The 23,110-nt window shown below is 44.2% G+C and overlaps 1 protein-coding gene across 1 annotated transcript in view; it reads left to right on the top strand.

The window, feature by feature from the left end:
* Positions 1 to 22,134, top strand: part of RIF1 (replication timing regulatory factor 1) — a gene marked incomplete at its 5' end in the record, with an annotated part of 28,566 nt that extends 6,432 nt beyond the window's left edge. The window contains 30 exon segments of the mRNA XM_010187680.1: positions 142 to 234; positions 330 to 468; positions 1,734 to 1,885; positions 2,477 to 2,594; positions 3,585 to 3,758; positions 4,004 to 4,114; positions 4,352 to 4,414; positions 4,842 to 4,942; positions 5,184 to 5,270; positions 6,307 to 6,380; positions 6,492 to 6,672; positions 7,524 to 7,631; positions 7,873 to 8,022; positions 9,388 to 9,487; positions 9,966 to 10,230; positions 11,578 to 11,620; positions 11,914 to 12,116; positions 12,955 to 13,054; positions 13,392 to 13,523; positions 14,517 to 14,659; positions 15,416 to 15,505; positions 16,028 to 16,082; positions 16,826 to 17,295; positions 17,297 to 19,538; positions 19,909 to 20,049; positions 20,292 to 20,369; positions 20,469 to 20,584; positions 20,696 to 20,849; positions 21,124 to 21,232; positions 21,914 to 22,134. Coding sequence (XP_010185982.1) covers positions 142 to 234; positions 330 to 468; positions 1,734 to 1,885; positions 2,477 to 2,594; positions 3,585 to 3,758; positions 4,004 to 4,114; positions 4,352 to 4,414; positions 4,842 to 4,942; positions 5,184 to 5,270; positions 6,307 to 6,380; positions 6,492 to 6,672; positions 7,524 to 7,631; positions 7,873 to 8,022; positions 9,388 to 9,487; positions 9,966 to 10,230; positions 11,578 to 11,620; positions 11,914 to 12,116; positions 12,955 to 13,054; positions 13,392 to 13,523; positions 14,517 to 14,659; positions 15,416 to 15,505; positions 16,028 to 16,082; positions 16,826 to 17,295; positions 17,297 to 19,538; positions 19,909 to 20,049; positions 20,292 to 20,369; positions 20,469 to 20,584; positions 20,696 to 20,849; positions 21,124 to 21,232; positions 21,914 to 22,134 — 6,213 coding nt within the window.
* Between the last annotated feature and the right edge of the window lie 976 nt (positions 22,135 to 23,110).

Raw genomic sequence — 23,110 nt, 5'->3', positions numbered from 1 at the left:
AAGGTACAGAATTCAATCCCTCTGATCTAGAAATAGCGTAGTTCTAGGTTGGTTGCATCTCCAGACGTTGGTACGAGTACGTAGTTGTTAGGATACTCTGAATGAATGTCTTGTAGAAATTACGTTTCTTTCTGTCTGCAGAAATTAATTTCAGAACTTCAAAAACTGTTTTCTGCAAAAAATGAGACGTACGTGTTAAAACTATGGCCGCTCTTTGTCAAACTGCTTGGAAAGGTAAGCAGAAAAGCAGTAAGTTCTACAGTCGTGAGTCTTTAGGGGAGGATTTCTGACAATTTCAACACCTTAATTCTGAATTTCTTTGTCTTCAGGCTCTGCACCGCAGCGGCAGTTTTATCAACTCATTGCTGCAACTGGAGGAACTTGGATTTCGTAGTGGCTCACCCGTGGTAAAGAAAATAGCCTTCATTGCATGGAAGAGTCTAATAGATAATTTTGCTCTAAATCCAGGTAGATTATAAAAAGTGAACCTGAATTCATTTGACTGCTGTCGCTCTACGTAACAGGAAGAGACTGTTTTTTTTTCCTGCCTTCTGTCTAATAGTGGTCAATGCTATGGTGCATGTCCCTGGATGTCCCTGGTGTATCTGTGGTGTACGTAGTGGTGTATACTGCGTGTGTACATCAGTAAATTCAAGTTTTGAGGGGACGCTGTTGGGGTTTTTTGTTTGGTTTTGGATTTTTAAGTGACAGTTTGCTCGGTAGTTCTATTGTATTTTTTTCTGCTAGGAGAAATGAATAGAGTAAAATAAACAAATCTTTTTCAAAAATGCTTTAATTGATCCAAACAGCAATGAAATAAAGAAAACACTCTGTAGATCTTATACTGGACCGTGGATTAATCGGAGAAGGGTCACAACAAACAATATTTACTTTTTTTACCTTGATTGTGCTTCTCCTTGCCGTGTGTGCTGAAGACAAAGCTAAATGTGGACACTTCTTAGTTTCATTTCATTTAACTTACTGTCATTTTTACTTGTTTCCTATCTGGTCATTTGTTCTGATCATCGCTTCCCATAAATTAATTAAGAAAGGATTTGATTGTACCAGCAGATAAAATCCATGGTGCAAATTGGCATTCGTTGTGTGTGTTCCAGTGTGACTAATAAGGATTATTATTATTATTAATTTGGTTTTTAACACTGCAAAAGCAGTCCCTGTCAGCAGTTTCCTGTGAGTTGCAGCTGGGCAGGTTCTGATGCTGCTGAGCTGGCCAAAAGTTTTCTCTTCCTTGAAAACTTGCGTAGGCTTGAGCAAACTTTGACCCTGACGTGCTGTGCTGATCCTCATTCACTGGAAAATGAACATTTGTGGCCTCAGTGCTGTATTTGAAGGTCATTCATTCTCATCTGGTGTTAATGCATGCACATGTTAAGTCTTTGGGTTTTCGTTTAACAGAGCAAGTAAGAGTGAATTTCCTTCTGTTTATGTTGGTATGCAGTAGATTTCATTTCAGTTGTGGTATTGGAAAGAAATGTTTGCTATTTTCAGGGCTGAATAGGTATTTTTCTAGACAAAAATTACAGCAGTAAAATGGTCTGAAAGGTTGGTGCATTTACAATGTATTTTAGTTTTACAGATTGCCGTTAATTGAATTTTAAGCTAAAATAGGAGGAAAAACCCCAATGGTCTAAATTTTTTCCGTTTTTATTCTGTGATTTAATAATTTGCGTTGCTTAAAAATATGTTGTGGGGTTTTTTTTTTTGTCTTCAAGATATATTGTGCAGTGCGAAGAGGCTGAAATTGCTCATGCAGCCACTGAGCTCCATCCACGTGAGAACAGAGGCGCTGGCCCTGACCAAGCTGGAGGTCTGGTGGTATTTGCTCATGAGGCTGGGACCTCAGCTGCCTGCAAACTTTGAACAGGTAACACAGCTTAAAATAGTCATGGGATAACCACTTAAGCCTCTGTTGAGTGCTTGGGACTATACGTGCAATATCTTTAAAGCTCCAGAATATTTAAGGGCCTATCTGTTTGTCATGTGAGCATCTCAGTGCAAATCTTCAGTGAGTGCACAGCAATAGTAAACATGAGCACTTTATATATATATTTTATATATGTAGCACTTTTATATATAGGCACTGCTCTGTCCCACCACTGTGCAAGGCTATGCTTTGGAAAGTTTGCCATGGGAGCTTTGTATCTGGAACAAACATGATGTTTCTGTTAGGCTTCTGAATTTCATTAAGTTCAGGAGTAAAGAAAAACAGATGCCTCTTTTCAGATACGGTCCAGCTGTATTATTCTAACATGAGTTTTTGTTTAATCCAGCCGTTTCTAATTCATGTATCAGAACAGATATTTTATACAGCATCTTAAAAATACTGATACAAGTACCCAGAAACTGGCACACTGATGCTGTGAACAGCAGAGCAGTCTGTGGCATGTGAAACATCTGATTCTTCATGGCGTGTGTGTGCTGTGCTTGTTGTCACCGAGGCGTGATGTCTTTGCAGGTCTGTGTCCCGTTAATCCAGAGTACTCTGCGTGCAAATTCTGCTGCCTTGCAAGGAACTCCCTCACGTTCGTCCGCCAACCAAAGTTTAGTCTCGGTGACCCCCACGCAGAAATCAGGTACTGAAGTCCAAGCCTGTTTCCAGCTGTACTCCTGATGCAGAAAGTAGTGTATTCTATTTAATGTGTTCATGCTTTTTCACTTGCAAGGTACTGTTACTGAAACCAGTCATTTTTCTGCACGTTCATTGGAGAGCTCAGAGGTAGTGCTTTACATTGGTTAAAATCAGACTGTTCTAGTCAGTATTTCAAGTTTACAGAATTGTGCTGATCAAATTGTGTGGAGAAGCAGTTTTAATGTCCTGGATTGTCTTCTCTTTTCCACTGGAGCTTTGGTTTGAAACTAATTTTCTCATATATTCATATGCGTGCTCTCTATAAATGCCATCTCCTTTCTAAAGCATTTTTAGTTTCTGCCTGAATAGTAACCCAGTGATCACAATACATAGATAATTTTGGTACTTTAAATAGATGTGAAATTCACACCTACACATCTAAGTGCCTGAGCTGAGGAACTGGAAATCCTAGCACTCACAGCATGTGTAATTCTAGACCTCTGTCATTAGAAGCCTCAGGTACGCTGTGGATGTGTCCTGGATAGGTAGATCTTCCTTTGTTCCTTGTTTTGTTTTTAAAAGTTTATCTTAGTTCTGTGAGATCATAACTGAGGTTGGTCAAAATGCTTTGGACATGAGACCTTTTCAGCCTGTGTTCAGTGTCAGAGCTTCTGGTGGAAACGTAACTTGCTCTGTGACTGCAACTTCCATGGAGACTTTGGTTGCCAAAACAGTTTAGTGTCTGAGATTTTGCAGTCTTGGGATGATATTTATACTTTGAAAACACACGGTTATAACGTTGATGTTAAACCCTACTTAACAAGAGTGCATGCCACATACCTGTCTGGCTCTTAAAGGTCCCTTTTAGCCAGCGCTACTCTATGATTTGTTCTTCTTACGTTAACTTTGGGATTTGGGTCTGTCGGATCTTTCCTTTTAGGCAAAATATCGTCACATTGTCATACCCTAATGTAACTTCTCTCCCCTCACGTAGGTGCTTACCCGTTTGCCAGTCCTGTCACACCAAGGATGAGCTTGAATTCCAGTACAGCAGCAATGGTGGCGATTCCTTCCATTCAGCTCCTGGGGATTGAAATGCTGCTTCACTTCATGATGGGACCAGAAGTTGTAGAATTTGCCAAGCAAAACACAGTTGCACTTAATTTAGGTATATAGTTGTATATGTCTTTTAAATACTTTCACATAATAAGAAATGGCCAATTTTGTTGGGTTTAAAGATGTGTATTAGCATGAAATGCTTTAAACACTTAGAACTGTTAGAATCTTTAATATTAGAAGTTGTTTTTATGTTAAATGCTGTAAGTACACGCATATACTTTATTATTTTTAAGGCTTATATTACCAGTAGACACCAAATAAGATTTACAAAGCATGTTTTTTTTGTTCTCCTAGAGCCTCTCCAGTACCCACTGATCAGTAGCCCTTCTTTTTTTTGTAAGCATGCCAACACGCTTATAAAGGCCGTTCAGGATGGCTTCATTGTAATTGGAAAAGAAGTTCCTGGTAAGAATTTAGTAGTAAAATTTGACTTTTTTTCTGGAAAATAAAGTAGGGGAGGGAGGTAACCACTTTCTGTGATATTTGGTGTTGATGTGAAAGAAAGGGGTCTGGCTTGGTTTGAAAGCTCTTGTCCGTTTTGATTTACATCAGTCTGTTGTTTAACACAGTTTGTATTTTAACTGCAATTCTGCTTAACGTTTTTATTACAAACTGAGTAAAAAATGCTGTGCTGTCTTGTAGAGTTTACTCTGAATGTTATATGGAAGGACATAAATGGAAACGTAAAAACAGCTATTGAATCAGGTAAGAAATGTCATCCTGTTATTTGTCGTTGCTGACCAGTTAGTCTTGATTTTTAAGACTAGATCTTTGCTTAAGTGCTGGTAAAACGGGTTTAGGCATCATCAGTAGTTGGTTTTGAAGCAACAACTGGTGTTTTCCTTATGCTGTATCTTGTTTTCCTGTATCTTTGTGTGACAAATACACATCCATGCTCATCCAGTGGGGCTTGCTAGGGAAGGCCCAGCAGCCTGTGACTGGGGGTGTACTGCTTGCAGCAGTAAGACACGAGCTTGGCGATACCAGAGGCTCGGTATCCAAACCTATGAAGTATTTGGTATATATTTATAAGTATGCACAGAATTTTTTGGTCTTACAGTACCTTATGTTTTAAACGATGGTCAGGGTGACCATTACTTTCTGCTCTAACTGTAACTGTGCTTTGTTCTAGGAAATAAGAAAGAAAAGCAAGGGTCAGAAATACTCACTACGTTGCTTCAGGCCTTAAAAAACATTGTTAGATCAAATGCTCTTTCTGTGCAGAAAATACTGGTAAGTTGGGTGGCTTTGTCTGGTTTTTAAATCTGATTCCTTTTTGATGCTCTGGGTTCTGATTGGTTGCAGCTTTTTGTGTCTCACTTCTCAAAATGGTCCCTGTTAAACAACTTCACGTGTGAACTGTGAAGTTACACAGTTCACATCGGGTGGCATAGGCTTGCATGAGGGTTTCTTTCTTTATTTGCATAAAGTGTTTATTTACATGCATATATTTTTTTCTATTTCCCTTACTTAGTCCCTCATCGATATTACTGTTCAGGAATTGCCTCCAAAAGTATTGGGATCACCAGCTTATCAGGTTGCTGACATGGATCTTTTAAATGTAAGTCTGACTTCAGCCAGAACTTTGTCTTTATTTATGCTGAATTAGGATTTGCCTAAATGTACACTTCATAAGTCATTAGCTCCAGATCTTTCAGGAGACCATAGTCTGTGTTCCAGGATGCAGACTTTGTTGCCAGCCATCCCTTCTGATCAGTCATTTAACCATCTGTAGCCGAAAAGGGCTATGTTGAAAGGAATAAAGAGACTTTCTCACGTTCAGGCCATGATGTAAAACAAAGATTGCAGGTACATTGTGAGGAGACTGCATGGCCAAACTGTGTGGGACTACTGAAGTACCGAAAACTGATGTTTTGGAGAAATGCTCTGAGGTCAACAGAGGGAAGTACTTTTAAAGAAAGGTAGAAAGTGTTATTGCTCAGGAGAAGTCAAATGATTGACTTGTGTGCCATTGTTAGTCTGAGAGTCCACAGAATTCATTTGGAGGCTTTTAAAAACAAATACCTGTGAGAAAAGACACAAGCATAATAGAGTAAGCCAATGCTTCTACTCAAGTGAGTAGTGTGAAACCTTGTCTACCAGAACTGGCCTAAGAGCTCAGCTCTTCCAAATTCCTCCCAGCTTTTTTTCCCCTGAGTGTTTCATTGACATTTGGAGGCTCTTTCTAACTCGGGTACAAGAGTCAGAGCTTAATTAAAGCTTCAGCCGCCTTAATAGGCAGGTATTAAATGCTTTAATGTTAGCAAACCTGAAATACCTGTGGCAGGTTTTAACAGAGCTTGTCCAAAAGATGTCTTGCTGAAATAAGCAGATCCCAGTTGCTCCGTCTTGTTCCAGGTATGGCAACGCGCACTGATTGAGTCATGGACAATTAGGGATCTGCACCAGGATGCAGCAGAAGCTTGGGTTTCCAGCTTTGCTCCTCATTTTTATTTGGAAGCGTTAGGATTGACAACTTTTAATAGTTGTGAATGTCTGGCTGATAGTTAAATGCAGTATACAGACACATGAGCGAGGCAGCCGTTTAACTTGATCAGTGTGTGTGCTGTTTTGACCCCTTACATTTCTCTTCCCAGGGAACGCCAGCTTTGTTCTTAATTCAGCTGCCTTTCCATAACAACCTCCTGGAGTCCTGCGTAACGGATGAGAGGTGCGTGGTGCTGTTTGGTTATCACGAGCTTCCCACGGATCAAGGCTTTATAGAAGTTTTTCCTAACTTCAGCTGGAAAACCTATCTGACCTGTTTAACTTTCCTCCCTAGGTTCTTCCTGATGCTGGAAAAGCTCGTGGGTTACGTTTTGTCTGGGCCCTCATCCCCGCTGGCTTTCAGTGAATCTGTGATCGTCATTATTAATCAGAACGCAAAGGAAGTGGAAAACAAGGAGCATCTTTGGAGAATGTGGAGTATTGTTGTTAATCCCCTAACCGAATGGATTAACAAGGTATAGTGGATTTTGTTTGTTGTTCTCTTCCCCTTCCCCATCCAAATAAAAAAACATGGGGCAACTTTGTGCTGATCTTCTGTCCAGTCCATGGGAATGGTCACTCCAAACTGCAGTGCCCACCTGGGAATGCTTTTCTCCTTTTTTAAGATTATAAACACGTTTGTAGATGTGCCTCAGGCCTTCATGGCTCAGCGTAGTCTTGCTGCTATGAAGGATGGAAACTCATCCTTCAGGACCTCTTAACTTTTAAATAATAACAGTATTTGTTTGTTGTATTTTCACATAAAGCAAATACTGAGTTGTGACATTTGGGACGAAATCAGAACAGTGTTTCTTGCTCATGTTAGACTTCTCAGTAGGAAACCCTAATAAAAGCCATAGGAAGTCCAATACCCGCCAGGTTCTGCAGACTACAAGTACACTGACTGTAACGTGGGCCTTGTTGAACTGACCCTCACATAGTCATTAGATGTAAAAATCTTAGAATTTGTGAAGAAAACTTTAGGTGCTTTAAGTAAGTTACTGTAGTGACTGCTACTAAGGTAAAAAAGAATAAAAAAACCAACCAAGCAAGCAAAAAATAAACCATCAGACATGCTAAGTGATCGTTTTTATTCCTGGAATGAAATTATTTTAGAATTAAGAAACAGTGCTTTTTTTATTTCCCTGAAGAGTAGGATCAGCTTGAACTGTTGAAAGAACTGAGAATGGCTGATTTCAGAATGCCACCGGCAGTTTAGCTTGCACGGATTTTATGTGTGAAATAAATGTATTTAGAGCAGCTTTATTTGCCATTTAAATTTTGCAGCTTCCGGCTTCCTTAACTGAAAGTTGCCTTCTCATTGCAGACGAACGAAGTGAACCAGGGTGATGCGCTGGAGCACAACTTCAGCGCTGTGTACAGCACGCTGATGCTGCCGGTGACGCACATCTTCCCCGTCAAGGACTTTCCACAGGTAACGGCGAACACTGATCAGAAACAACGTGGGGTTTATAAAAACTATGAGGTAGATTAAATTACCGATACATATACATAGATACATCTATAGCTATCTATCTATCATATATATTGGACTACTGCTCCAGGGTTGGATTCGTTGAGTTACGTAGGGTTTGACAAGAAGAAAAGTTAAAGCAAGCTTTTATTTCTGTGCACAAACACTGATGTTTACAAACCTTTCCTTTCTCTTGTTAAAGCCAACCATGAAATCCCTGCTGAGCGCTTGGTCAGACCTGTACAGAGCGTTTGCTCGCTGTGCTGCTTTGGTTGCAACAGCGGAAGAAAACCTGTGCTGTGAAGAGCTCTGTGCCAAAATAGTATCTGGGCTAGAAGGTGAAACTCCAGTAGTGAGTATAAACCTGTGATACTGAATATTAAAATACTTCAGCAGGTATAATTTAAAATTAAATAAGAACCTATTGTACAGCTTAATGTAATACTTGCTGTAACTTAAGTGTCTTGGGTGAGACATAGTAAAATCAACTTTGTTATAGCTTTATTTAACAGGAGTTGAAGTTGATCTAGAAATGGATTGAAAGAAGAGGGTAAAATTAATTATGAAGCTTAAATATTAAAATAGCAGTCAAACAGTCCTTGGATTTGTCTTCTAGCTGTTTAATGCTGGTTCAGTGAATGTTATCATGGTAAATAAGATTTGTCTGGTTGAAATGTGTGTGTATGTGTAAAGTACCTTCAGGTTGGATTAACAAACACCACAAAACCAGGTGTTTTGGTTAGGAAGGAGGGCAGAGGAGCACTGCAGCATTCAGGGGGGCATAACTCGCTCTAATTCTGGTACTGCAAACCTTGCACAAGAAAATGTGAAGACCTTCCTATTTTATGAGGCTCTAGAAGTAAATCCTGACGTTTTCTGTCTTGCCTGTTTGCCAGCCCACATATGGAGAGGTGGGGTCTGTAGGTGTCAGTGAACACTGGCTTTGGACCATCTGATCCTTGGTGCTTCAGAGTTGAGTTGTTTGGAAAATTAGAGAAATAAGTTAGAAACAGATTAGAAAGACAAATGGAATGTGAAAGCAGGGAAACTGGAGGATTACCTCATTGTAACTAACTTTGGATGCTGCTGTATCCTGGTGATAAGCTTCAGTTTTCAAACTTAATAACTGGTGAGCCAAACCATTTGGAGCTTCAGCGTGTGAGTTCTGTTGAAACCTAATTTTTCTCTTGGCCCACAGTATCAATGTCCCTTTTAAAAACAAGGTTTGGGTTTTTATTTAGAAGACTTTGTGATTAAGAGGTTGATGTTTTTGTCTGTATGAGAAATTGGTTGTGCTTCCTGAACGGTAATGACAATTTATTGTTATTTCTATGGTGACTTTTCTGGAAATGAGGGTTTGTGCAGTAACAGGAGTTAAGCACACACGGCCATTGGTAACTCAGTTTGTTACACAGCAAGTACCCTGAACCTTAAAACTTCTGATGCATCTTAGATCCAGCACCTTCTTACAGCTGCTGTTACTGTTTTCCTTCTTTAGATTGTAAATGTGCTGAAGTCTTGTTTGCATAGAATAGGACAACTTCAGCTTGTGTAAATGCATCTCTTTATGGCAGTCTTACCTGATAAAGCAGACCAGTTTCATCCCCTTTTCAATGTAAAAGCAGTTTGTGTCGCTGTCCTGAGTGCCCAGTGTGTTTGTTTTACTGTCGCTGCTGGGGTTTTTGGGCTTTGCTGATGTCTTCTGCTTCCTCCTCAGATGCTGTCGATGCTGGGCAGTCTCACCCATGTCCTGTCCGTTATGGTTGACTGCATCAACTTTGCACCCTATGGTACCAAATATCAGCCCAAAACCAAACGTAAGAAAATCCTTGAGTACTGGGCGGTAGGGGTTTGCATCCTTCTTCCAGACTTGGTTGAAGATTAGGGCTCTAGATGCAGAGGTGATGACATCCAAACACCGAAGGGATTGACCGAAAAATTGTAAAAGGGAACCAAAAATATCCAATATGCAGATTATAATGCATATATTTATCTTTTCTGTTGGTCAGGCTATACAGTAATTACTCAACAAAATACCTCTGAAATGGATGTAAATGTTGAGGCCGCTTTTTGGTTCACTGTAAAACCCTGCTTGTTTCTGAATTTACATTTGATATTTTGGCTCTGATTTCATCTTTGCATGTGAAAGTGCATTAAAAATGTGTATCTTCTGTTACCTCAAGCTTTTTTTATATAGCTATATTTTGGGAATCAAAGCTGTTTCTCATGTAGACAGGAAGTTCAGATGTGTTGAGTTGTAGGAAAAACTGTAATTTCTCTTTGTTTTAACGTTAGCTCCACAGACACCAACAGATTGGTCCAAGAAAAAAAAGGAGCCCCTAGGAAAGCTTGCGTCTCTGTTTAAACTCCTGGTGATGTTACTAAACTCCTTCCATGTGTTCAGTTCCGACGAAATCTGTTCAGAAACATTGGTCTCTGTCGGTCCTTCAGTTCTCGCTGTTCTCCACAACATCATCAGCCACATTTCATTGCCTTCAGTGATTGGGACCATGTTTGCAATATTTTCAAAACCCCTGGCAGTGTTTTATGAGAAAACAAAGTGAGTATTTGAAGGGCGGGTGGCAAACGGGATTTGTTGTGTTGTTGCATATGGGTCAAGTGTCATGTGGTCTGTAGCGAGCGGTGAATTTAAACGTAGCTCAGGGCTTCTCAAAGCTTTGGCACGAATACACTCTCAATTTTCAGTGTCTCTCACCTTTTGGGAGCACCGTGAATTTTGCCGGGTTCATCCAGCCTCGTCAGTGCTGGGTTTGTACAACACAGCAAAAAGAAGAGGTGTGTAAGGCAGGATGTCGTTAATAAATAACAACAGTGTTTTTTTTAGAGCGTAACGCTTTGTAGGAAACAAGAAATCATAATTAGTTGAAGTGCACTAAAATCCTGTAAGTTTTGGAGCAGAGGGAAGTACTTGGAGATACTTGTTTGTTGCTGTGAGCTTTATTTGTCACACGTGGCTTTGCTTTTTAATTAAGTTTACCTGTAGGCTTCTCTTCCCAGGACGTGATGGGGTCATCAGGGGGTGGTGGGAGGGGGCTGGCAGAGACTTGTCTGCAGTTTGTTGGTGATGGAAGAGAAGAGCCCTTTGCTCAGGATACGGAGAAGGAACAGATGTGGGAGGAGGTGGGGAGGTCAGGATGCTGCCCGTCAGCCCATCAATGTTTTCGTGAAGCTTTTACTGAAACTGAAAGCAGAACTGATCTCAAATCCCTCAGGAGTCCCTGTCTGAGGCAAGGATCCACTTGTTCCTGTGTCAGGTCGAGTTGAACGCCACCGCTCTCCATCTCCCGTCTCATTGCCTTTGAGCGCTGTTTTCCTCAGAATCAGTCATTAAAAGAGAGAAGCGAGGGTTGGATATTTATATTTTTAAAGGCAGGTACATGCAGCAAGTACAAGGCTGGGAACCTCTTCAGGTTGGAGGTTACGGGCTGGTAAAAAGCATTGCTAAAAGCAGATTTCTCACATTTGCAGGGATTTATTTACATGAAGTGACTTAGTTTACGTGACACTTCAGTACCAAATGCTCTTTAATGCAGTTATTTATGGGACCTGAGAAATCTGTTTGGGGAGAGGGTTAAGAGCAGCACAAATAAGGCAGCTAGAAGTTTCTTTGTTAGAAAACCTTTAATTCTAAGTTTGTACCAATTACTGCTGGTCTTTCCATTAGTTTCTCTTTAAAATTAGCATGTAACTGTCTGGGGGTTAAAGGACAGGCTTACTTGACACTTTTTACCTCAGGAAATCTTTTAATGGCCCTGTGGGAGGCAACTTCCACACCACTTGGTTCAGTTAAAACGAGTGTGCGGCGCTCGAGTGCGTCGTGTGTTGGATTTCTTACGCTTGGGATAAACGAGAGAGCAAAGTGTAACTTGTTTGTTTGTTTTGGCAGGCTTGATGATGTGCCTGAAGTGTACAGTAATCTTAACAACAAGGTAAATTTGCTAGAGAAATAGCTGGGGCTTGGGAAGATGTGTGCTGCTGCCATTCATCCTGTATGCTTAAAAAACAATTGTAATGAAGGTAGAGATTTAACTTTTAAACTGTTTTTTTACTGAAAAGGTAGCTGAGAGGAGAACCACTAAGTGTAGCTGTTAGACTCTGCTGTGGCATTTAAACTTATTCAGGGCATGCTGTTCTACGGGATACTAATGCTTTAAACTGAACTAGTGAAGATGTGCAATATTTGAATTTAAATAAAAACCTTATTGCTTCTTCCCTCCCTCAGCTTGAAAAGCTGCTGGCCGAGATGATGCAGTGCTTGCAGGCCCACTGCATGGGCTCTTACGACAGCGACCTCCTGGAGCAGCTGGCGCCTCTGCTCTGCGCGGTGTTCCAGCACAAGAGCAAACAGATCTGCAACCAGGGCGCCCAGTTCTGGAACACCACGTTCGCCAAGACCCCGTCACTGACTTACCCCGAGGAGTTAAAGTAAGAAACATTTTATAGGGATTTTTAGATATGTAGATACATGCACGCACACATGAGCCAGCAATGTGCCCTTGAGCCAAGAAGGCCAACGCCATCCTGGGCTGGATGAGAAGGGGTGGTTGTAGGGCAGAGAGGTTCTCCTGCCCCTCTGCTCTGCCCTGCTCACACCACAGCTGCAATCTTGTGTCCAGTGCTGGGCCCTCAGCTCCAGAAGGACAGGAACTGCTTGAAAGAGTCCAGCAGGGCCACAGAGATGAGATGCTGGAGGGAGTGGAGCATCTCCTGCTGAGGAGCGCCTGAGGGAGCTGGGGCTCTGGAGCTTGGAGCAGAGGAGCCTGAGGGGTGCCCTCATTCCTGGGGATCCATTGGGAAAGGGCAGTGTCAGGAGGAAGGAGCCAGGCTCTGCTCTGGGATGGCCAATGCCAGCACAAGGGGCAATGGTCCCAAGCTGGAGCACAGGAGGTTCAAGCTGAAGATGAGGCCAAAGTTTGTGAGTGTGAGGGTTCTGGAGCATGGCCCAGGCTGCCCAGAGAGGTTGTGGAGTCTCCTTGTGTGGAGACACCCAAAGCCCTGGCCGTGTTCCTGTGTGACTGCTCTGGTGCTCCTGCTCTGGCAGGGGTTGCACTGGGGGAGCTTTCCAGGGCCCTTCCAACTCCTCATATTCTATGATATATATACATATACACACACACGTATCTTTTTAAAGGACGAGATCTCAAGTTCTGTACAAATAAATTGGTAGTGTTCCAGTTACCGTTTATATTCTGCTTTTTGTGCAAGCTGAGATATCTCCTTATCCAACCCCTCCAGAAGTTTAAATTTCTCTGTTGTTGAGCAGATCTGTGTTAAGCCAAGCCAAAAAGAAAATCCCACTCCTGCTGCCTGGGTTTGAAAGCATCGAGATAACCGAAGAGTACAGCGGCCCCTTCTCTGACACGGTAAATATTTTGTTGCCCCAGTGGGAGCTTTATGGGAGCTGTGCAGAAGGGAGTGGTGTGGTCAGTTTTGGTATTGATTTGCACTTGCTTGATGTTTAGAATGATAAATTGGTTCAGTTAATCAACAGTTACACATTTTAAATAGCAATTTATGCACTTGAAATTTAGGTTTTTATTGGCTTGTTTGAAATCATTCTTTTTCTGAGTTGTCCTGTATGTAACTTGGAGGAAAATGGGAGTGTGGGTCAGTTCAGTTGTAGACATGAACACATCTCAGGATGGATTTGAGAGCTCAGTTTCTGCATGCAGTGCATTCAGTGTGTTTGTATTTGAATAGATGGAAAATTCACAGCTGGATGCAAGGATCAGTGGAATGCAAGTGAACTTGGGTCAAAAATGCGACTCTATCTTGGCAAAGATAAATGAAGTAAAAGACAAGCCCGGTAATGTGCAAGTACCATCTGCAAAGGTAAGGGCCCACCGATTGAAATCCTTTGTGTCCTGCTGGAAATCCTCAGGAGAAATTAATGTGTTTTGTGATGCTGAAATATTTATCTTTCAAGTGTGTGCTGTTGCAGAATCTCCCCTAGTCCAGAGTTGGGGAGGGAAAAATCACTCGTGAATAACCCCACGGACGCTACAGGCTTGGGGACGAGTGGCTGGAAAGGACCTGGGGTGTTGGTGGCAGCAATGCCCATGAGCAGCAATGTGCCCTTGAGCCAAGAAGGCCAACGCCATCCTGGGCTGGATGAGAAGGGGTGGTTGTAGGGCAGAGAGGTTCTCCTGCCTCTCTGCTCTGCCCTGCTCACACCACAGCTGCAATCTTGTGTCCAGTGCTGGGCCCTCAGCTCCAGAAGGACAGGAACTGCTTGAAAGAGTCCAGCAGGGCCACAGAGATGAGATGCTGGAGGGAGTGGAGCATCTCCCGCTGAGGAGCGGCTGAGGGAGCTGGGGCTCTTGAGCTTGGAGCAGAGGAGACTGAGGGGTGCCCTCATTCCTGGGGATCCATTGGGAAAGGGCAGTGTCAGGAGGAAGGAGCCAGGCTCTGCTGTGGGATGTCCAGTGCCAGGACAAGGGGCAATGGTCCCAAGCTGGAGCACAGGAGGCTCAAGCTGAAGATGAGGCCAAAGTTTGTGAGTGTGAGGGTTCTGGAGCATGGCCCAGGCTGCCCAGAGAGGTTGTGGAGTCTCCTTGTGTGGAGACACCCAAAGCCCTGGCCGTGTTCCTGTGTGACTGCTCTGGTGCTCCTGCTCTGGCAGGGGTTGCACTGGTCCCTTTCCAGGTCCCTTCCAACTTCTGACATGCTGGGATTCTGTGAAACTTTGCATCTCCTGAGGGGTTGATGCAAATTAATGCTTGGAAAATGCAGTTTTTTGAGAACTGTTCTGATGGCTGCACCTGAACTATGAAAATGCTTCTGGTTCCTCTGTTTTGTTTCTAATCCTCTTTTTTTTTTTTGTAGTTGAAACTGGATTTTCCATCTTTGAACTTTAAAAGCGAGGTCCTTCTGGAAGAGGAGAAATCTGCTGATTTTGTGTTTATTCCTCCAGAAACAAAAGCACGAATATTGACAGAGCATCAGAAAGAAGTGCTGAGGTCAAAGAGGTCTGTGATTTATTGTTTTAAACTTCACGTGACTGTGTTGACTGACACAACTTCAATTCCTGTATCTCAGACCACTGTAGTTAAATCTTATTCCTCCACACAAGCTGTAAAGGTTAAAGCTCACCAAGTTCCTTGCTTTACTGTTTTAAAGCAACCAGATTATTCTGACCTGCGTTTCCTGTTTTGATTTAATATACTGTTACCTGTTAGGAGTTTGGTAACTGGGAGTTTGTTTTCACTTCATGCCTCTCACCTGCAATGTGAAATGGAAGAGGTCATTTTTCTGAAATCATTGAAATGAAAGGGTTTTCTTACCTGATCTGAAGGAAAGTTGCTAAATTTGAAGAGGAAATCTTATGTCAGCAGTGTATCAGAAATAAGGATGTTCCCAAGACTTGCCTTAATTGCAAGGCAGTATTTAGAGTTATCTGCTTTTTCATGTGAGAAAACCAAATATTCGAGTGTTTTCTGTACTCAGGCAGCAAAAGTGCAGTGTCAGCAAAATGTACATACAGTGGTGCTTGACAGGAGCTCAGTCTGATCATATCCATATGGTCTATATCTAAATCTAGATATAAAGGCATGTAATCATAGCTGCCTGGGTGCGTGTTGGGGTTTGAGTGCTCTTGAGAGTTTGGGAGTTCAGTGCACTCCATACCAGTATCCGCTGTCTTGTGATGAATGCATTGCGCTGCCCTATCCTGCTTTTATTTTTCCTAAAAGGAGTCCAACTTGCCATTCCTGGGTTTGTTTCAGGGATGGTATTCCTGCTATGTACAACAACTTGGACACATCGCAAGATACCACCTTGTTTTCTCAGTACACTCAAAGCCAGGAAGACTCTTTGTAAGTAAAGGTGGTTGGTCTATTATATATGTGTGTATATATTATATATGTGTGTATATATTATATATGTGTGTATATATTATATATGTGTGTATATATTATATATGTGTGTATATATTTTATATATTCCCAGGTGATGGAGGATAGAACAAGGGGAAACGGCACCAAGCTGTGCCAAGGGAGGTTCAGGTCAGAGATAAGGAGGAAGTTCTGTACTGAGAGGGTCGTCAGAAGCTGGACCAGGCTGCCCAGGGAGGTGGTGGAGTCACCATCCCTGGATGTGTTTAAAGAGCGGGTAGATGAGGTACTTAAGGATATGGTTTAGTGGGTAGACAGGAACGGTTGGACGTGATGATCTCAGAGGGCTTTTCCAACCGAGCGATTCTGTGATTCTGTGATATATTATATGTGTGTATATATTATATATTATATGTGTGTATATGTTTTATATATATATATTTTTTTTTTAAAATGTGTCCCTCTTTTCTGCAACACTTCTAATTGAAGTTCCTCCTATTTTAGGGAACAATCACCTCTACTAGAAAATGCAAGAGAAGATACTGAAAACAAGCCTCAGGTAATTCCTCATTTCTAAGCGTGCCAGTGATGTTTTCTTCGTGTGGTAATTAATGGCAAAACTCTGATAACTCAGTCAGCATTTTGACTTCATTTCAAAGTGGGAGGATTTACTTAATTTTAGTGAGGATGATTTAAGTTTTGTTACCCAGCTGCAGGTATCGTAGGGACTTACAGATCTGTCCCGTGTATACACTACCATTGACAAATGTTTTATTGGGATAACAGTACCCAAAAGCCGTGGCAGGGACTTGCTGTGGTGCTGTTCTGGGAGCTGCTGAGCTGCCTGGCTGTGTCAGGAGTCGTGCCACACTTCTCTCTCGTGACCCCTCTGTTTTCCCCCAGCAGATGCATTTGGCGAACTGCTTTCACTTGTAGAGTCTCACTGGTGATTTCGAGCTTGCCCTAATTGGAGCGTGCTTTTAAACTGTGTTTCCACGTTCTGAACTGCTTTTGGATGAAGCTGTAAGGGCTTTAGGGGAATAAACAGGAGATTTTTGGGAAGAAAACCATAATTGTAAATCCTGAATGCAGATCTGTTCCCTTTTGGCGAGGAGCTGGGTGAACAGCTAGCTCCATCAGCAACAGGCAGTAGGTACAGCGCAGTAGATTTGGCACAAAAACTTGTTTTACTGCTAGGTTTAGTTAAGTTCTCTTGCAAAATGTAGAGTTTTAATGTAGTATGTTTTAATTTTGTATTCATTGCAAAACTACAATTCTTTGATGTTTGTGTTTTTGGGACAGGAAGAAAATATAAAGAGTGAGGAAAGCAGCAGTGAACCAGATGGACCCACAGAGGACTGCAAATCAGATCATCCTCCTGAGGATACTCCCTGTGTGAGGACGTCGTCTGCCTTCACAGAGGAGAGCTCAGCATTAAACAGCGAGGGGGAGTCAAAAAGCGATACAGCCGAAATAATCCAGGAGGAGCCCACAGTTGGCACGGGGTCAGAAAAAAGTCCAATGGGAACAGCTTCGGATGAGCCCTTGGCGGGGAATGAAAACACCTCCAACGTCAGCAACAGCTCGACTTCCAGCGACGTTATTTCGGGCACGCCGCAGCCTGTCAGCCGGCGCCAGTCCTTTATCACTTTGGAGAAATTTGGGAGTTCAGAGAGCCGACCCTTCGGCCTTTCAGTCTTGAACAGTTGGTCAGAGGCGCCTGGAAATGCTTCCATGACGGGCAAAGAGGAGAATACAAACGTAAGCAAGAGTTAAACCGGAGAAATCCGGAGAAGAAAACAAAAAGCCTTCGAAGTCTGACTCTGAGCAAATATTCACCGCAATCCGGAGGCTGACGCGCAGACAGAGTAAAATGGAGCACCAAGGAAGCAGGCAGTCCAGGTGGGTAAACAGGTCAGAGCAGGAGAGAAGCGCACACGAGTCCTTCAACTCCAGCGGCGTGGAGCAGAGTCTTGAGGTGTCCTCCGGCACGCAAGACGTGGAGCAGGTTCTCCTTGCTCATTCCCAGGCTCTCCACTCTACGGAGGTGGAAATCGAAAAAGCTGAAGGTTTGATAGCAGAGCTAGAAAGCACCAAGGCAGCAGATACGGATTCAAAGGAAAATACACCCCCGGAGACGGCAGTGCCACCTGAGCAGGTCACGGGTGACGACAGCCAGGCCGCGCACGCGTCTCCTCAGCAGAAAGTACTGCGGCGTTCGTCGAGACGCCGCGCGGAGGCTGTCGACGGCTCGGCAGGTGGTCAAGATAGGGAAGATGGCCCCCAAAAGAGACAGAAAGAAGACGAAAAGGCTGGGCAAAAGAGGGTGCCGCAGACTAAAGATGTGTCCCAAAAGCACAAAGAGGTTTCTGGGAAAACCACAGAAAGTGCCAATAAGGAAAGTACCGAACCTGAGAGAAACGCCGCGGAGGACTTGAACTCCGAGTCCCTTGCGCCAGGCCCCGAGGAGGAAGCGAACAGAAGCACAAGGAGGTCAGAAGGTGCCGTGAGGGCTGACGTGGACGGTCAGGACGGCGGCTCGGACACCCTGGGTCAGAAGCAGGCTGAGCGCCCGCGGTACCACACGAGGAGAGCCTCGCAGGGATTGCTTTCCAGCATCGAAAATTCGGAGGCTGATGGCTCCGAGACCAAGTTGGAAAGCACACGGAGGAAAAGATGGGCAAAAGTGAAAAACAGAAGTGATCCTCTCGAAGATAAAGTGAAAGATGTGCAGCCAGGAAGCCATAGTCAAGAGGCGTCTTCCCAAGGAAGCCAAGATCAGAATCTGTTGGGAACAAATAAAGGTGAACCAGGCTGTGTGGCCAGCACAGGTCCTGTGTCGGCATCTGAAGTGCGTGACCTGAAAACCCAGGTGGCTCCTACGGATGCTGGCGAAGCTGTGGGATCTGCCAGCTCGGAGACCGCCCCTGGTGCGCAGAGCGCAGACGTGGAGCAAACCAAGAGCAGCGCATCGATGGAGTTGGTCACCAGCCCCTGTGCCTCTGGTCAAGAGCTGAAAGCAGCAGAGGAAGGTAAATGTGTTGAGAAGCAGAGAGAGGTGGAAGAGAGTTGTCCCCCTGTCGTGCCTGAGCATGTGCCAGCAGCCAGCGCTTCAGGTGGTGACGGTGACGTTTCCTCATTGCAAACACCCGAGTGTCAGCACAAAAGAAACAAAAGGGTGAAAAGATTAAGGAACTGTGACTGCTCTTGCAAAAAGCCAAAGCAGCAAGCGATGTCATTCACTGAAACCAAAAACGAGAGTGCCCGTGACCTCGAGCCCCGAATCACCCCGGTTCAGGTGTTGATAAATAGATCAGAGGTGTTCAGTAATTCAAATTTGGACCAGAGTTTGATCATGGCACCTTGTGCGATGAGCACTCCCCTGCTGCCTCCTAAGGAACCCGATGCAGTTAAGTTGGAAAGAGAGAGAGCATCTGGAGACAGCCTGCAGGGAAATGGTGCTGTGCTGGAGGAGGATGTAGCTCACCCAGAGCACGTAGCAGGAGGAACGGACAGCTCCATCATGGAAATAAGAGATGAGAGCAGCCAGCCCGAGCAGTGCCTGTCCGAGGGTGTTTCGGATGAGTCTGGTGACAGCTCTCTGGCTGCTGGGGACCAAAGCGAAGAGCCAGCAGCTGTGGAAAATGAAGAAGTGGGTCAGAATGGCCAACCCGAGGAGGGACAGGTCAATGAGCTGGAAAGCTGTCGGGATGATAAAGCAGCAGCTGAGGATGCTGCGGGAGAACCGTGCATTATTCAGGATACAGAGCTGCACGAGGAGGTGGTGGAGACTGAAACGACAGTGCCTGGAATTGTGGACAACGCGGTAGAAAACAACGACGTGAGTTCACCTCAAAAGCCAGAAGGTCAGGACTCCTTGGTGCTGGTTAATGACAGCCCTAACGGGGTGCAGGCTCGCTGCACCTGGTCTCCTTCAGCTTCTCCATCCACCAGCATTTTAAAGAGAGGTGTAAAAAGAAGTCAGGAGGACGACTCCCCGTCGCCTGCTAACAAGGTACAGCAATGGGTTCCCTCTGATACTCGATTCAGTTTGTAACTGGGGTAGGTGACAGTGCCTGTAGTGCAAGGAGTTCAGGTATGTTGACTTATCGACTGTGTTTTCATTGTAAATGATGGAGCTGCAGACTGAGGGGTTTCTTTCTGGAGGGTACAAGTGCTGACTTGCGCTGAGGGGGTTGGGGTGGGCAGCTTTGTACACGGTGCGCTGAATGTTTCCCTCAGCAATGAGGATGTGTAAAACATTACCTTAATCAGGACCTTTGATGACTTTGTTTCAAGCTGAGCTGTTCTGTCTCTTTGGGCTCACGTCACCAGCGCGTGGTGGTTTGAGCTCGTGCTACAGAAGCGCCCTCTCGTTAACGCAGATCCGTCGAGTGTCTTTCGCAAATCCCATTTATCAGGAAGGGCTGGCGGATGACATAGACAGGAGAAGTCCTGTCATCAGATCCCACTCCTCTTCGCCGTCTTCACGAAGTCTTAAAATCTTATCCAGCCTTCAGGTGAAGGTAAGCTCTGTCGCTGCTCTGTGTCTGAAGTGCTCGCGTTTCTCGGTTATCATATCTGGCGTTGCCTTGGTGCTCCTAAGAGCAGAGCTTGAGTGGAGGGAGTGGTTGTGACTGAGGTTTCGGGTTTGTTCTGGCCTGTTTGAAGACAGATGTTCTCTGAGGTGTAGCTAGTGAGAATCTTGCACTTTACTGAATGCCTGTGATCCTGAGAGATATTTTTTCCTCTTTTTCTATCCATCCAGCATATTACCACTCCAACCAAAGGATTTCTGTCCCCAGGATCTCGTAAACCTAAATTTAAGAGCTCAAAGAAGTGTTTAGTAAGAAGTGCTTTGGTTCATGTATCTCTTCTATTATTTTTTTTCCCTGTATTCAGTTGGGTGGCAGTTTAATTTAACAACTGTTCTGTGTCATTCAAGATCACAGAAATGACCAAGGAGCTGCTGCCCTCCCCGACAGTGTGTGTGTATCCTGCCCTGGCCGGCTGCAAGGCCCCGGTGGATGTCATTTTACCGCAGATTACATCAAATATATGGTAAGCGGGGTAAATGTGTTTTGGTTTTCCTTCACTCTCCTGCGTGCGAACTGGTATTGGTGTTTACTCTGGTATAATAAATAAATGGTTTTTCTTTCTCCCCGGCTGCAGCGCCAGAGGCCTGGGGCAGCTGATCCGAGCCAAGAACATCAAGACCGTGGGTGATCTGAGCACGCTGACAGCAGCAGAGATCAAAGCTCTTCCCATCCGCTCTCCCAAAGTTTCCAGTGTTAAAAAGGCGCTTAAAGGATACCACGAGCAACAGGTAACGTCTGATTTTAGCACTGCAAAAGCCAAGAGTAGCCTGATGAACTGCTGACATCCATCGTCAGGAGTCATGTGGTGGTTTCTCTCATTACAAGTAGCACTTTAGAGCAAAATCTGTCCAACTACCGTGGGAATTCAAGGTGCAGATGGCTTGGTTACAGTGTTATTAACAGGAATAATGATTGTACCTATTATGAGAGTTAAACGTGTCCCACTGTAATTTTATGTTTTTCCTCTGAAAATGCATTTCCTCTTCCCCAAAAATCCTTCAGGTAAAATCTCGAGGATCTGAGGAAACAGCAGCTCCTGAGGATGCAGAAAAGCCCGTCAGTAAGGTAGAGGATAAACCTCTGCCTGCAGATGAAGAAAAACTCGCAACAGGTACCTGCTGCCTGCTTTTCGTGCAGGGTTGGGGTGTTTAGCTGTGTTGCTTTCTCTTCTAATGGGATTGTTTGGGTTTTGGGGGTTTTTTGTTTCCAGCTAACAGTGGCTCATCAGATGGGTGACTGCGTCAGCCACTTTGCAAAGCCCTCTAGCAGTGGCTTTTGAAAGCTAGTCACATATTTTGAGGGAAAATGGTAGGTGAAGGGCAGGTGGTGGAGTGCCTCATCCTGAGGGGGCTGGGACAGGAGGGGACGTCTCCCTAATCGTGTTGGATCTGGGTGCCTGAGGTTGGATTGGAATTCTCGGGTGTGTTTGGGGAGTTTGACCCGATAGCTCAGAGGGATCCATGTCTGTGCTTCCTATGAGGTACCTGAAGCTCAGGGGTCACTTTTCAGCTGCCAACTGGCTTTTGGGACAACACATCTTGCAGGACACTGCTGGTATCTGAATAGGATCAAATCCTTCCGTTTCTGTCCCTGGTTTTATTGCACACTGATATCACAGAAGTCACCACAAGGAAAGGGAGCAGGGAGCTCTGAGCGCTGCCTCTGCCAGGAGCTCCTGTGAAACAAGGACATTATGGACCACTTGTGTGTTGCTTTGTCCCAAAGCAGCTGTGAGGTTCAGCTGCAGCCCAGCTCTGTTGCAGTGACACCCAGCCCCTGTCCTTCCTTTCAGACCTGCCCGAGCCGCTGGCCCCGCACGTGGAGGAGCAGCCGCTGCTGGACCTGCCCAGCCAGGTGGATGCGCTCGCCGCCCGGCTGAGCTCCGCAGACCTTCACTGCTTCTCGGGAGCCCAGCTCTTCGAGATGCAGGAAAAACTCGTGGGCATGACAAACTGTATCATGAAGAACCTGCAGTCCCGGTGGAGAGCGCTGCCCCATGAAAGTTCAGATTAGTTGTTACCACTTCTGAGTAAGATGAATTGCGTTTCTTTCTTTCTTTTTTTTTTTACAATAATTTTCCCCCAAACCTGCTTTTCTTACTGTTTGAATTATTCCTTAAACTGTGCATTTTTGTACTATGGAAGACTTTTTGTTTTTTAATACCTGTATGAGCAAAATGTGTCATGGTGGTTTTTCCTGGGGATGGTGTTTAGTTTGGGTTTGTTTTGTTTTAATTTCTGGGGTCACCTATCCCCTTTTTGGAGGTATTTGTGTTGCTATGCATATTTCTTTCAGGTAGCGAAAGAGAAACGTGATAAAGTTGTGCAATAGCAAAGACTGTGAAACCAAACCGACAGAGTAGGTAAATTATTTTTTCAGATCCGAAGTGTTCTTACTGCTGCAGACTGAGCTGGTGAGGGATGGATCCCAGCTCCCGCCGTGTTCCTCTTTGGCTGCTGCCCGCGGCTCTTTCCAGCGCTGTTTTACACTGGGATAACCTGGGCTTCACTCCCTGCAGCACCGGTCCAGGACCCTGGGATTGGACACCCGGCTGATGTCTATTTTTGTGTATTATTTTTGTAAGAATAGCACAAAGCAGCTGACACTGAAGTGCACCCTCCTGGCTGAAAGACTTTGCAAAACTTCTCCGGCTTTTCCCCATGTTTTTGTGTTTGCAGCAGTCCTTTGGCAAGAGCTTATTGTATATTATGTACAGATGTTGGTTAATAATTTATGAGGGAGTTGTTTTAATTGCATGAAATGCATTGTTGCTGCTCGGAGACCTTTGGAGAGAGTTCTCGGGTTTCACTCTGGCAATCCCATTTGTATATATTGTACTGTAGCTGTCAGAAAGGACCTTTATTGGGAGGAGTTGCTGCAGGTGGTTTTAGAACCTACACACGGGCAAATAAAACAGCACATAGTTCCCAAAATTGCTGATGGTGTTGTGGTTTGGTTTTGGGGTTTATTCTCTCTCACCCACAGCAGT

The sequence above is a fragment of the Mesitornis unicolor genome, unplaced genomic scaffold (genome assembly GCF_000695765.1).
Source record: "Mesitornis unicolor isolate BGI_N332 unplaced genomic scaffold, ASM69576v1 scaffold34850, whole genome shotgun sequence".
In the NCBI taxonomy this organism is placed as follows: Eukaryota; Metazoa; Chordata; class Aves; order Mesitornithiformes; family Mesitornithidae; genus Mesitornis; species Mesitornis unicolor.
This window is presented reverse-complemented; position numbering and strand designations above follow the sequence as displayed.